General features: G+C 48.7%; 1 protein-coding gene across 1 annotated transcript in view; it reads left to right on the top strand.

The window, feature by feature from the left end:
• Positions 1–13,261, top strand: part of LOC140430223 (ATP-binding cassette sub-family C member 12-like) — a 244,029-nt gene that overhangs the window by 13,340 nt on the left and 217,428 nt on the right. The window contains exon 5 of the mRNA XM_072517656.1: positions 10,151–10,324. Coding sequence (XP_072373757.1) covers positions 10,151–10,324 — 174 coding nt within the window. The remainder of the gene's footprint in view (positions 1–10,150; positions 10,325–13,261) is intronic.

Genomic DNA, 13,261 nt, shown 5'->3' with positions numbered 1-13,261 from the left:
TCTTCTTGGATCTCAGATTGAAGACCGAACAATTTGCTGCAATCCCTGTTTATGTAGCTATCATATAATTCCTCTTCCCTGTGATGGTGTAGGAATTGAGGTACTTGTGGAAGCCAGTGAACTGGTTCTGACTGCTAGCATTGTAACCCGTCATTCACATCCCTCACACAAACTTCACTCGGCCTCTCTCCTTGTCCTTGACAGGCCCCGGGCTCCATCAGTCTCACCACCAGAAGTACCGCCCTCGCCTCCTCCTATTGGTCACTGGAACGAGTAGATGTTGGATGTGACGTTAGGAAAGCTAATCACCCATTGGATAATCTGGGTGGCAGTCGGATGGAGCAAGGCAAAATGCTGCGGCTGCTGGCAGACGGGGCTGGAATTCTCAATCGAAAAGCCGGTCGCTCCTCTGTTGGGTGCTCCTCTGCCTTAAGAAGTGCCATGACCGATCGCTCCGCGACCCTCCCGACACCTACCCGTGAGTCACGACCCTGGGTTTGAAGAACCTTGATGTAGGATAACTAACCTCCTGATTCGCCAAAGCCTGTCCAGCCTCTACAAGGCACAAGTCAGGAGTGTGATGTGTTTTGGGCCAGGGCATAGAAACTCCAAAGTGCATTATGAAGTTCTCCTGACCTATAACTTTTAAGTTGAATTTGGCTAGGATGAGCACACGAGCCTTCACTTCAGGTGTGACATCCTAGCACTTTTATCAAAACAAAGTTTATTATAAGAATGTAGTTAACATATATAAAACACAGCAAGAATTTGTTATCAATTACAAACCTAAAGAAAACACACCAGCTACAGTAATCTATGTATATAACTCTTAATGAATCCCCCCTTAGTAGCTGTTCCAATTCAATACAAAATCCAATAAACCAAAACCACTTTCAAGGACGTGGTGCAGCACACTGTAATCTCACTTGAAAAGGACTGGTCCTTTCCCTGAAATTCTGATCCAGTTCCAACCAGCAGATTCAAAATTCCTTCTGGAAAGCAACTCTATCTTTAAAGTTACCAAGGCAGTTTGCCACACCCAAATGTGCTTTCAGTTCCCCAGATCAGCTTTAAAATGAAAACAGGGAAACACTGCTTCTCTTCTGCAGTCCAAAGCAAGAAACCGAAACTGAATCTCAAAAACCTAAACCCCCTTCTCAACCGGCAGCCACAGCCCAGCTCCACCCACAAATGACATCATTGAAGCCAGCTACAAGTCATATGGTAAGACCAAACATTTCTTAAAGGGATACTCCCATGACAGATTGAACACTCGCAACTTGCCTGGATGAGTGCAGCTCCATCAACACTCAAGCTGCTTGACAGGGTGCAGGACAAAGCAGCCCGCATGTTTGGCACCCCTTCCACAAACATTCACTCCCTTCACCACCAATGCAGAGTGGCAGCAGTGTGTGTCTTATGCAAGACGTACTGCAGCAACTCATCAAGGCTTCCTCAACAGTACTTTCCAAACCCACGACCTCTACCACTAAGAACAACATCAGCAGATGCATGGGAACACCACCACCCTTATGTTCCACAGCACATACCATCCTGCCTTAGAAATATATCACAGTTCCTACACTGTCACGGGGTTAAAGTCCTGGAACTCCCTGAACAGCACTGTGGGTGTACCTACATGGACTGCAGCAGTTCAAGTTGGTAGCTCACCACCACCTTCAAGAGTAATTAGGGATGGGCAATACATGCTGGCCTAACCAGCGATGCTCACAGAAAGGAATGAAAAATCTCCCACAACAGTAATATTTTAATGATCAGATAATCTGTTTTTAATTGTGATGATTGTGGGGTAATTATTGTCAGGGAACTGAAATACACAGGTGTAGGAACATACAAGAATAACGAAGGCCACTCATTTAGTTTTATGGCATAATAGAGGGAGGTGCAAATCAGTCTCCAAAATATCCCAAAATATTCCTCGGTAAAAATGTGACAGTGAATAGGCGGATCTGACAACACATTGAGCATACTTATATTGTGACAGATTGGGCGAGTGAGAGATTGGGTGAGTTTTTATTGAAAGAAGATCAGGAAACACATTTGCATAAAAATGAGTTTAGCAGGCATACAGAGTGAGCTTGAACAAGTAAGGCTATGCAGATAAGTATGTGCATACTGACTTATTTGGACAGGATATATAGACTGGGCATATGAAGTTCAGCTAAAGGAGAAGGCAGCTGAGTGATTGCAGAGAATTTGGCATCAACTGGCGCTCGGTTTCGAAGGGCTGGACTTAATGGGCCGCCACAGTCCTCACTTATCACCTTGGTTAAAAGGTTGGGGGGAGCCCACCGACGATACCAATAACTTAGTAGTCCTGTAGTTCTGGCAGTGCCAGCCGGGAGCAGTAGTCACTGCTGGGACTAATGGCAGTCCCATCATGCTGCAAAGCTCAGGTCTATCACGGGTCAGTGTTCTCGGCAAGGCTGGCGATGTGGTTGGGGGCCTGGGTTCAATAGTCCATAGGGGAGGTTGAAGGGGGAGATGACCTCGGCAATGCCTCTGAAGGGTCCAGACAACCAGCAGAGGAGGTTCCCATCCTCCACTTGCCCAACACCAGCCTACGCAGCTGAAGTTGCCGAGCTTCTTAGACGGTGTAGGCCACCCCTGCCATGGTAAAATGCCTCTGGCAGCAGGTTAAGGCTCTTAATTGGCCATTAATTGGTCAATTGAGTGTTTCAATAGGCCCAAGGGTGGGCAGGCCACCCAATGCTCTCCCATAAAATTTCGGACAGGTCAGGGTGGCAGGTAAGTGGCGGAAAGGCCACCACTTGGACTTTAAGTGCCCTAACTTCAAACCCACCAGCGAGGGAGCAAAAATCCATCCCAAAGTGTAGTTGGCTTGAAAACTACTTTCTGAATATTTTAAGTATTTGAGTTTCCGAGTCCTTCAAGCCTCGTTAATATGACAGGATTTTGCAGGAAATGGGAGTTTCTGGAAACAATAACAAATTCAATTGTGCCCAATGTCTGAAAAACGTTTCACTCAACAACAGGGTGGAGAGTTCCTGGACCATCTACGTTTCTAGGGCATTCAGAGCACAGGTAGAAAGAAATGGTGAGGCTGAGGAAAGGTAGTAGATGATCAACTACTCGAGGAAAAGGGAAGAAGACTCAGGTAAGAGCAGCACAAGAAACTTTTGGGAACTACCGTGAAGGTAAACTGCAATGCTGTTAAGGAGAAAATTCCAGGAATTTGACTCAGCAATGATGAACGAATGATGAAATATTTCCATGTTAGGATAGTGTTTTACTTGGAAGAAAAACTTGCTGCTGGTGGTGTTCCTATGCTTGTGCCGCTCTTGTCCTTCTAGTAACTGGGCAAGTTTGGAAGGTGCTGTTGAAGGCGCCTTGATGAGTTGCTGCAGTGCACATTGTTTGATTGTACATCCTGCTGCCACCATGCGCCAATGGTGAGGGAATTGATGTTTAAACCCATTGAATGGATGCCAATCAAATGTGCTGCTTTGTCCTGGAGCTTCTTTTAGTGTTGTTGGAGTGCACACATCCAGATAACTGGCAATCCTCTCTCATACTCCTAGCTAGTGCCTTGCAGATGGTGGACATCCTTTAGGGAGTCAGATGCTGGGTCACTTTGCCATAGGATACACAGACTCAGTTGGAACTGTTCTTGTTGTCATAATCCTAAGGTGGCCAGTCCAGTTAAATTCTTGGTGGCTTCAATGGTGGCCTCCTGGATGTTGGCAACGAGGCTTTTGTGATGGCCATGAAGAATCCAGCACGAGTTGAAGGATATAAAGAAATAACATTTATTTACAATAACATATATATATATACACACACAACAGCAGCAGCAACTCCCTTGCTGCTCACTCCTCTCTTACTGGTTCCAAACTGGCCAGCTTTATTTATGCAGGGAATCTGCTAATGATTTCTCCGCCCCCCTCATTGGGGAACTCATACTCCCAAAGGATTGTGGGATTGCCATTAGTCCCCAGCCAATGGTAAGCAGGCAGGTTTATAACTTCCCTCCCCCCGCAAAATCCAAGGAATCCACCAAAGACCCTGACGAAGGAGGGCGTCGGACACGTTTTGCCGCAGGATGGACACCATTTGCACGAGGCGCTGGATCGGGCGGTGTGTAACGAGACGGAGAACGGCGCTTCCGTGATGAACGGCGGACCGGTTGTACATCCACGGGTTGTGGGCCTGAGGACGCCCCCGCTGAGGCGTCCTGCGTCTCCATTTCGGAGTCGGAGTCCTCTGCCTCCGTCATCTCGGCGTTTCTACCTCCACGCGGTTCTGCAACGACCTGCGTAGGCTTTGAGTGCGGCACCAGAGGAAGATTGTGAGGAATACTCTCCACTGTGTCTGGTCTCTGTGGAAATGAGCTCCGGGAACGGGGAATCTTTGGAAGAGATGGTCTTCTGGACCGAACGTGGTCTACATGCTTCGCTGGAGGCGACCATGAGCTTGCACCTGGTAAGAGATAGGGCTCATTCAGTGAATGACAACGCCAGGGACTCACTGGGCATCACCAGCAAAATTGCGAACGAACACTGGATCACCGGGTGCAAACTGCCAAATCGGCCGATGCCGAGAAAAACCATGGGCGGTGTGAATCCCGCCTCCGCCGGCTGCCGAATTCTCCGGTGCCGGGGATTTGACGGGAGTGGGAATCGCCCCGCGCCGGTCGGCAGCCGTTGGCAGAGGCCCCCCAGCCGATTCTCCGGCCCGCGATGGGCCGAGTGGCCGCCCGTTTTTTGCCGGTCCCGCCGGCCTAAATTAGAGTAGGTCCTTACCAGCGGGACCTGGTGGCATGGTGGCCTCCCGGGTCCTCGGGGGGATCTGGCCCCGGGAGGTGCCCCCACGGTGGCCTGGCACGTGATCGGGGCCCACCGATCCACGGGCGGACCTATGCCGTGTGGACACTCTATTCCTCCACGTCGGCTGCTGTGGTCCTCCGACATGGCTGACGCGGAGATGAACCCTCCCTACACATGCGCCGGGATGACGCCAGCAAATGCTGGCGCTCACACGCATGCGCCAACTCACGCCGGCCGGAGGAGGTGCATAGACCCAGAAGACTGCTTCTTTAGGCCTTGTTTGAATATCTGCACTGCGCGCTCCGCCAAACCATTGGAAGTCGGGTGGTATGGAGTGGTGCGAATATGGCGTATGCCATTCATCTTCATAAACCTCGTAAGCTCCTCACTTGTGGATGGAGTGCCGTTGTCCGTGACCAGCACCTCGGGGAGGCCATGCGTACTGAAAGACAAACGCAACTTCTCAATTGTTGCGCAGGACATTGTGCCTACCATCTTATGCACCTCTAACCATTTAGACTGGGCATTGATTAATAGAAAGAACATGGATCCTTCAAAAGGGCCGATGGAATCCGCATGCAAGCGTGCCCAAGGCCACCCTGGCCATTCCCAGTGATATAGGGGTGCGGCCGGAGGAAGCTTCTGATGCTCCTGGCAAATGGAGCAGTTTTGGGCCACCTTCTCAATGTCGGTGTCAAGGCCTGGCCACCAGACATAACTCCGGGCCAACATTTTCATTTTGGGTCACACCCGGATGCCCATTGTATCAGCTCCTGTCCTTTTTCCGGGACAATCACACGCGTCCCCCACAAGAGGATACCGTCTTCCACCGTCGGTTGTACAGATGAATGCCGCCCACAGGCGGCCGTTCTATATATGGCCACGTTGAGGGCGGAGCCAGAGGTGGAGCCCACCGGGGTTACAGTACAGTATCTGGAAGCAGCTTGTATCACCACTTCCAGGTCATAGATCATAGGTTATAGTATCGTACATGCATTAGGTGAATACATTCGCCACATTCACCCCCTGTTAAAAAAATCAAGTCCAGAGGGAGTGACGTGGGGTTATTACCTATTCAGTCTATCTGGAGGCCTGATCATTCTCTTTGACCACCTCAGCTCTGGCGGTGCGGTGGGCACGGTTGTTGCAGGTGGTGACTCCAGGGGCGTTGTGTCTGGAGCTTGAGCCTCAGTCCGGCGTGTCGGGGACGGTTGGGGTGTGGGGATGGCAGGGGGGTGATGGGTGGCGGCAGTGTCGGTGCGGGACAATACAGAAGACCCAGGGGAGCATATGGGATGCTGGGGGTGGTGGCGGGCAGCGGGGAGGGGGGGCGCGTTGGCAGGGGAACCAGCTGGCGCCAGGTCCCGTAGGGAGACCGTATCTTGCCGTCCGTCCTGGTGCGCGATGTAGGCGTACTGCGTGTTGGCGTGGAGCAGCTGGACCCTCTCGACTAGGGGGTCGGTCTTATGGCTCCTCATGTGCCTCTGGGGAAGGACTGGTCCCAGGGTTTTCAGCCAAGATGGAAGTGAGACCCCGGAGATGGACTTCCTGGTGAAGATAAACAAACGATCATGAGGGGTCTCATTCGTGGCTGTGCAGAGGAGTGGTCTGATGAAGTGGAGTGCGTCGTGGAGGACCTCCTGCCAGTGGGGGATCAGGAGACTTCTAGAGCTGAGGGCCAGAAGAACGGCCTTCCATACCGTCATGTTCTCCGTCTCTACCTTCCCGTTTCCCTGGGGGTTATAGCTCGTAGTCCTGCTCGAGGCAATGCCTTTGCTGCGCAGGTACTGACGTAGCTCATCATGTTCCTTCTCCGACGTCCCTGTAATCAAAACATCATCTAAGTAGACAGCGACACGCGGTAAACCTCTCAAGCTGCCCTCCATGACGGGTTGAAAAATAGCGCAGGCAGAGGATACCCCAAAGGGCAACCGTGTATATTCATACAGGCCCTGGTGTGTATTATTAGTTACATATGGCCGGGGTCCAGCTCCAACTGTAGGTAGGCGTGACTCACATCTAATTTTGTGAACGAGAGTCCACCTGCAAGCTTCGCGTAGAGATCCTCTATGTGAGGCATTGGATATCAGTCGAGCCGGGAAGCCGTATCCACTGTAAGTTTATAGTCGTCGCACTAGCGAACTGTGGGACATGGCTTTGTTACAGGTACAATTGGTGCTGCCCAGTCAGTGAAACGGACGGGCCTGATTATACCCAAGGTCTCCAAATGAGTGAGCTCCCCTTCTACCTTCTTGAGCAAGGCGTAAGGCACCGGGCGTGACAGGAAATAGCGCAGTGTGGCTCCTGGTTTGACTTGGATACGGGCTGGAATACATTTGGGTACCGTCCTAGCACCTCTGTCAACCCTCCAGAAACTGTCTGGAGGATGTGCTGCCACTGCAGCCACAAATGGTGCAACCAGTCCCAACCCAACAGGCTGGGCCTGTGGCCGCGCACCACAATAAGTGGGAAACGCCCCTCCTGGTGTCCATAAACAACTGGGGTCATCGTAGTTCCCGCAATGTCCAATGGTTCCCCCGTGTAGGTTAATGTAAGGGTCTGTATACCCTGCTTGATGCGGTCGAATGTCCTCTGGGCGATCACAGAGACCACTGTGCCAGTGTCCAACTCCATCTCAAGCGGCTGACAATTGACCCGTACTGTCACCTTAATGGGGGTCACACGGGGAGCTGCCACACAATGCAGCTGCAAGCAGTCGTCCTCCGTCTCGATGTCCTCGGGAGTAGTCGCCGCAGGTTCATCCAAATGGAAGGTATGGCCCCAGTTTCTGTCAGAACGACGGTGCCTCTGGCACCCCCATGACCGGCGTCCGTGACGGGGTCGGCGCCCACAAGTCCAACACGGACATGGCTCCTCATCCATTGGTTCTGGAGAAGGCTCCCTTCGGGGAGGAACGTCCAACAGCCAGTGGCGTCGATCCGGACGTCGCCTCACCTCAGGTATGGCAGGGGTGCGGGGAAACGTTTTTGGCCGGAAGGGGTTGCGCCCCAAGGCATGCACCTCCATTCCCTGTAGCTCCTGCACTCCCCATTCTGCGCTCTCTCAGGACAATACTATTTGAATGGCCTGTTGAAAAGTCAATGTTGGCTCAGCTAACAACTTTCTCTGGGTGGCCGCATTGTTAATACCGCAAACCAAATGGTCGCGTAACATTTCTGACAAGGTCTCACCATAGTCACAGTACTCCGCAATCCTACGTAGCCTGGATAGAAACTCTGCAAGGGATTCTCCTGAGGTCCTCTCAGCGGTATTAAACCGGTAACACTGGACTATCGTGGACAGGGTTGGGTCAAAATGTTGCCCCACTAAGTTCACAAGTTCATCAAACGCTTGGTGTCCGGCGCAGCTGGGTACGTAAGGCTCCTAATCACCCCAAACATATGCGGGCCGCAGGCGGTGAGTAAAATGACCACCTGGCGCTCACTTTCGGTGATGTTGTTTGCCCGGAAACAGTAACGCAACCATTGTGCGTACTGGTTCCAACTTTCCAGCGCAGCATCGAAAACATCCAAACGTCCATACAGAGGCATGGTGTAATAGAAAAATAACTTCCAACCTGTATCCAAAAAAATCCAGGGAGGTGGCTTCAGCAGCGTAGACAGCTATTCACTTTAACCTTCGTCACCAGTTTTGTGAGGGCCACAAAGAATCCAGCATGAGTTGAAGGATAGAAAGAAATAACATTTATTTACAATAACATATATATACAACAGCAGCAGCAACTCCCTTGCTGCTCACTCCTCTCTAGCTGGTTCCAAACTGGCCAGCTTTATTTATGCAGGCAATCTGCTAATGATTTCTCTGCCCCCCTCATTGGGGAAGCTCATAGTCCCAAAGGATTGTGGGATTGCCATTAGTCCCCAGCCAGTGGTAAGCAGGCAGGTTATAACAGAGGCCCACCCATCATTTTGAAATAAACTAGCTGTTGAGCTGGTTAAAGACTCAATTGTTTTCATTTTTTTTTTTTGTTGCCCATTCCGCCCAGTCTGCACATCCTCCCCGTGTGTGCGTGGGTTTCCTCTGGGTGCTCCGGTTTCCTCCCACAATCCAAAGATGTGCAGGTTAGGTGGATTGGCCATGATAAATTGCCCTTAGTGTCCAAAATTGCCCTTAGTGTTGGGTGGGGTTCTTGGGTTGTGGGGATAGGGTGGAGGTGTTGACCTTGGGTAGGGTGCTCTTTCCAAGAGCCGGTGCAGACTCGATGGGCCGAATGGCCTCCTTCTGCACTGTAAATTCTATGAAATTACGTCTTGATCTATGAAATTCCATTTCTCAGACGTTGGCAGGGATAAGGTTTGGAAGTGATTCTTGGCAGATATAAAGAGGTGGCACAAGGGTGAGTGAAGAGGGCTGCCCGGGATCATGAGCAGAGATTGTGTGCCGACAGGATCATGAGCAGCAGAGTCAGCTGGTGAAATTGGCAGCGTTTGCATCTTTTTACACTTTATGTATTCAATGTTTGTGACTGGCATAGAGTTCGAGGGCAGATTTTTTTTTAAACTGGCGGTGGTGACTGATTTCCTGTTTCCAGAGTAACCTTTCTCCACCTGACGTCACAGCATAAACGCTGTATTGGACTTGGCCCATCTCTTCAAATTGTTAGTTTTAGCTGCCTTTGCCCCAAGAAGCTGCTAATTGGCCTTCGGAATCTTGATTTGCGGGCTGAAATGGCATGGTTGGGAGTGAGCGAACCATTCACTTTCTTTTCTCCTTCACCCCGCCGAAAACTGTAAAGCCCGGTCCTATGTTAACTCCGGAAAGCAGATTAATGCAAATTGTGCAATTGCCTCTCTCCAGAAAGAAGAGAATATCAGATAGGTACAGCATCAGGCTGACCTGCAGAGTACCAAACCTGAATGTGGAAGCACTTCTAACCGCTTCTGAAAACCTTAAAATCATAAGACCTATTAATTTGGTTAAGAAATTAAACAGCAGCTGCCATAAATAAAAGGGGTACATGTCTTCTGAGCTTTGTTTCTAAATGTACCTTGTATGTCCTGAAGCTACTATATACATGGCAAGAGTATAAATCTCTCTGAAATACCTTAATGATCAAAATTATATTTGCCCTTTTGAAACCTAGGGACTAAAAACCTCTCCCCAAAAATGATAATTTTTCCCTTTTTAAATGGAAATAGCACATCGGATTTAAGTTTTGTATTCCAAAAAAGGGAAAATGTGTGACAGAAACAACACTGTTCAAAGCATGAAAACAAAGGGAGGTTTGCAATATTTCGGTGTTAAATACAGATCGATTTGAAATCAGACTCAGAGAGCGAAAAAAATGACTTGGAATTAATTTATTCATTTTTTTTTTGCAGGCTGTGAACCTACTATCAACTGATGGTCAACAACTCTTTGAAGCTGTTATGTATTGTCCTTTAATACTTAGTAGTCCAGTATTGCTGATCAGTTGCACAATATATGCCTACATTATCCTTGGACCAACAGTCTTGATGGGAATTGTTGCTATTATTTTATTGATACCTGTTCAGGTATGACATTGCAATGAAATGCTCAACAAAACATATCATCACAAATTTTGAGAACCCTTACTTTTGAGTTAGATGATTAGGAGTTCAAGCTTCACATTCTGAGTTTGAATTTATAACCTAAATTAAGAGGACCAACTTGCATTTATTTAGCATCTTATTATGCTTAGGACATTACAAACAATGGATTATTTTTAATGCGCAATCACTGCTATTTTGCCGGTATGTTTGGCAAACTCCCACAAAATTGAATTGAATAATTAAAGATCTCTGTACTATTTAAATAGTGACATTCGATCTTTTACATCCACTTGAGCATGTAGATCAGGACCCGGATTTAGATGGGACATTTCCTGACTTCACCAAACCTGAACCGGTAAAAAGTGGCCAGAAGTCGGATTTTCATTCCAGGTGGTGGGGAGGACAGTGGTGAGCTGGATTAGATGCCACCCCTGGAATTAGTGCACAGGCTGCTAGGTGCAGAGTCGGGCTGGGCAGAAGGCCTGACTCTGTGCTCCGGCATTTTGGTGAGGATATTTAATAAATTATGAGAACAAAAAAGAGCCCTCCACCATCTCAGGCATCACTCCTCTCTCTCCCCACCCCATGGGTGACCCCATGCGCCATCCATGCCAACCCATGCCATGTCACCCCTCTCCACCCCCATGGCCCCTTCACTCTATTTTACCCCATGCCTCTCTACCCACCCCCAAAGGCCCCACTTGTCCATCTGCCATCGCACACCCCCACTCACCACATAAGTTGCCTCATACCACAATAATGACCCTTACCCTCTATCTACTCTCTATAGGCCCTCATACCTCATGTCCCACACTCATCCGTTATTGCCCCAATGCAAATTTTGTGCCAACTCATGCCAACCCTTGTTCACCACCCACTACCCTTTTCCCTTACCCCTCCATGCCAACTCATCTAGCAACCACCATTGGCGAACTTCAAGAGCCATGTTGACATAAAAGAAATTGATATGTCTATTGATGATAGTACTATGCAAAAACCACTTCCATTGTCAAAACAATAATTCCTTGTGAAAACAGACATCTCTATTCTATAAACACTTGGAGCTATCAATGGAACTGCTCACTTAATAGGCACAATCACTGTGATAATGTTAGGTTGTATAATCAGTCATGCAGCACAAATCCTATAATGATAACCCCCAGGCTGATGTCAACAGATGAAATATCAAGCATTGATTTTTCTTAAATAACACTCGTGTTTTTTTCATTTTAAATCCTGCAGAGTTAAATCCTTTGACAGCTTTGACAGTTCCAATGAATTTTAGCAGTTGTTAAAAATTGGTGTTTTTGCTTATCTCTGGGAAGATTATTGTTCGGAAGGTAAGATAATGTTGGGCTTTAGAGATTGCTGGAACACCAAAATGAACCTGGCAATTCAGAAGGTTACGGGTGGGATTCTCTGGTCCCCCAGCCACGTGTTTCTCGGTGGTACGCCATTCGCTGGCAGTGGGATTCTCTATTCCTACTATTTGCCAATGGGACTCCCCATTGAAGCCGCCTGATGCTGCCGGGAAACCGGTGGGCAAGAAACATGAATCCCAATCGCTGGAAAATTCCAGCCTATGTGTTTGTTTAATAGAGTCAGAATGGAAGAGATGGAACCATAAAACTTACTTAGCTGGTCAACTGGAGACATGAGGCGTGATTTACCGGCTGTTCACGCCGGCAGGATACTCTGGTCCCACGCTGGCACACGGGTTTCCCAGCACCAAAGGGTGCAGTCACCGGGAAATCCCATTGACAAAAGTGGGATCGGTGAGTCCCGCTCACGCGGTGGGTTGGTCCGTAAATCCCACCCATGATGTACGCACTGCTTACAAAGAGGTGCAGTCCAGAGAGATATTCTGTTTTGTTTTGGGAGTAACAGCTAAATTAGCTTAAATTCATTCTATTATCTTGGTCAGCATGGAGATGAGTGGGGCTTAAGTAGATTCTCTGGTTTCAATTTATCTGCAGTGGGGAAGGAGGTCCAAATCAAAAAGGTGTTGGCAGGATCCAGGTAATTAGGGCTGAGAGAAGTCTTGGGAATTGTTCAGTGAAGCTGGCTCAGGAAAGTCCTAGGGTACAGGGATAGTGGCGGAAGGTTGCTGGTTCTGAGCTGGTGACAGTAAGGCTCAGAGAAGAATTGAGTGCCAGTTACAGCTTGGTGCAGACAGGAGACTGAAACTCAGAGAAACCTGGCACAGTGCCGGCTTAGTGAAGTTAAGCAATCTGTGCTAGATTAGGAAGGGTCCAGCAATTAGAGTCGGAAGTAACATAGAACATACAGTGCAGAAGGAGGCCATTCGGCTCATCGAGTCTGCACCGACCCCACTTAAGCCTTCACTTCCACCCTATCCCCGAAATCCAATAACCCCTCCTAACCTTTTTGGTCACGAAGGACAATTTATCATGGCCAAACCACCTAACAAGTGGAGTGCAGCTTTGTGAATCTCATAGAGCACCACCTCAGGGGAAGAGATGAAACCATCCGGGGGTGAGCAGTCATTGAGGCAGTCAAAGTTGGAGTTCTCAATATTTTGTGATTCGCAGTTGTTACTGACGTCTCGGAGGTCTGCGGAGAAATCCATGAGATCTGTTTGGGTAGCATCAACCATTTAATGTGCAGTGTGGCTTGTTTGACCACAGTTTGACTGTTAGTTCATGTCTACCTCAGATTAATTATGCATGTTTGAGTGTAAAATAGGTATTGGAGATTGTTTTTTTTTTACTTTGTCTGGTATAGTTTATTTTCATAGAATTTACAGTGCAGAAGGAGGCCAATCGGCCCATCGAGACTGCACCGGCTCTTAGAAAGAGCACCCCACCCAAGGTCCACACCTCCACCCTATACCCATAACCCACTAACCTCACCCAACACTAAAGGCAATTTTGGACACTATGGGCAATTTAGCATGGC

The sequence above is a fragment of the Scyliorhinus torazame genome, chromosome 10 (genome assembly GCF_047496885.1).
Source record: "Scyliorhinus torazame isolate Kashiwa2021f chromosome 10, sScyTor2.1, whole genome shotgun sequence".
NCBI classification, from domain to species: domain Eukaryota; kingdom Metazoa; phylum Chordata; class Chondrichthyes; order Carcharhiniformes; family Scyliorhinidae; genus Scyliorhinus; species Scyliorhinus torazame.
This window is presented reverse-complemented; position numbering and strand designations above follow the sequence as displayed.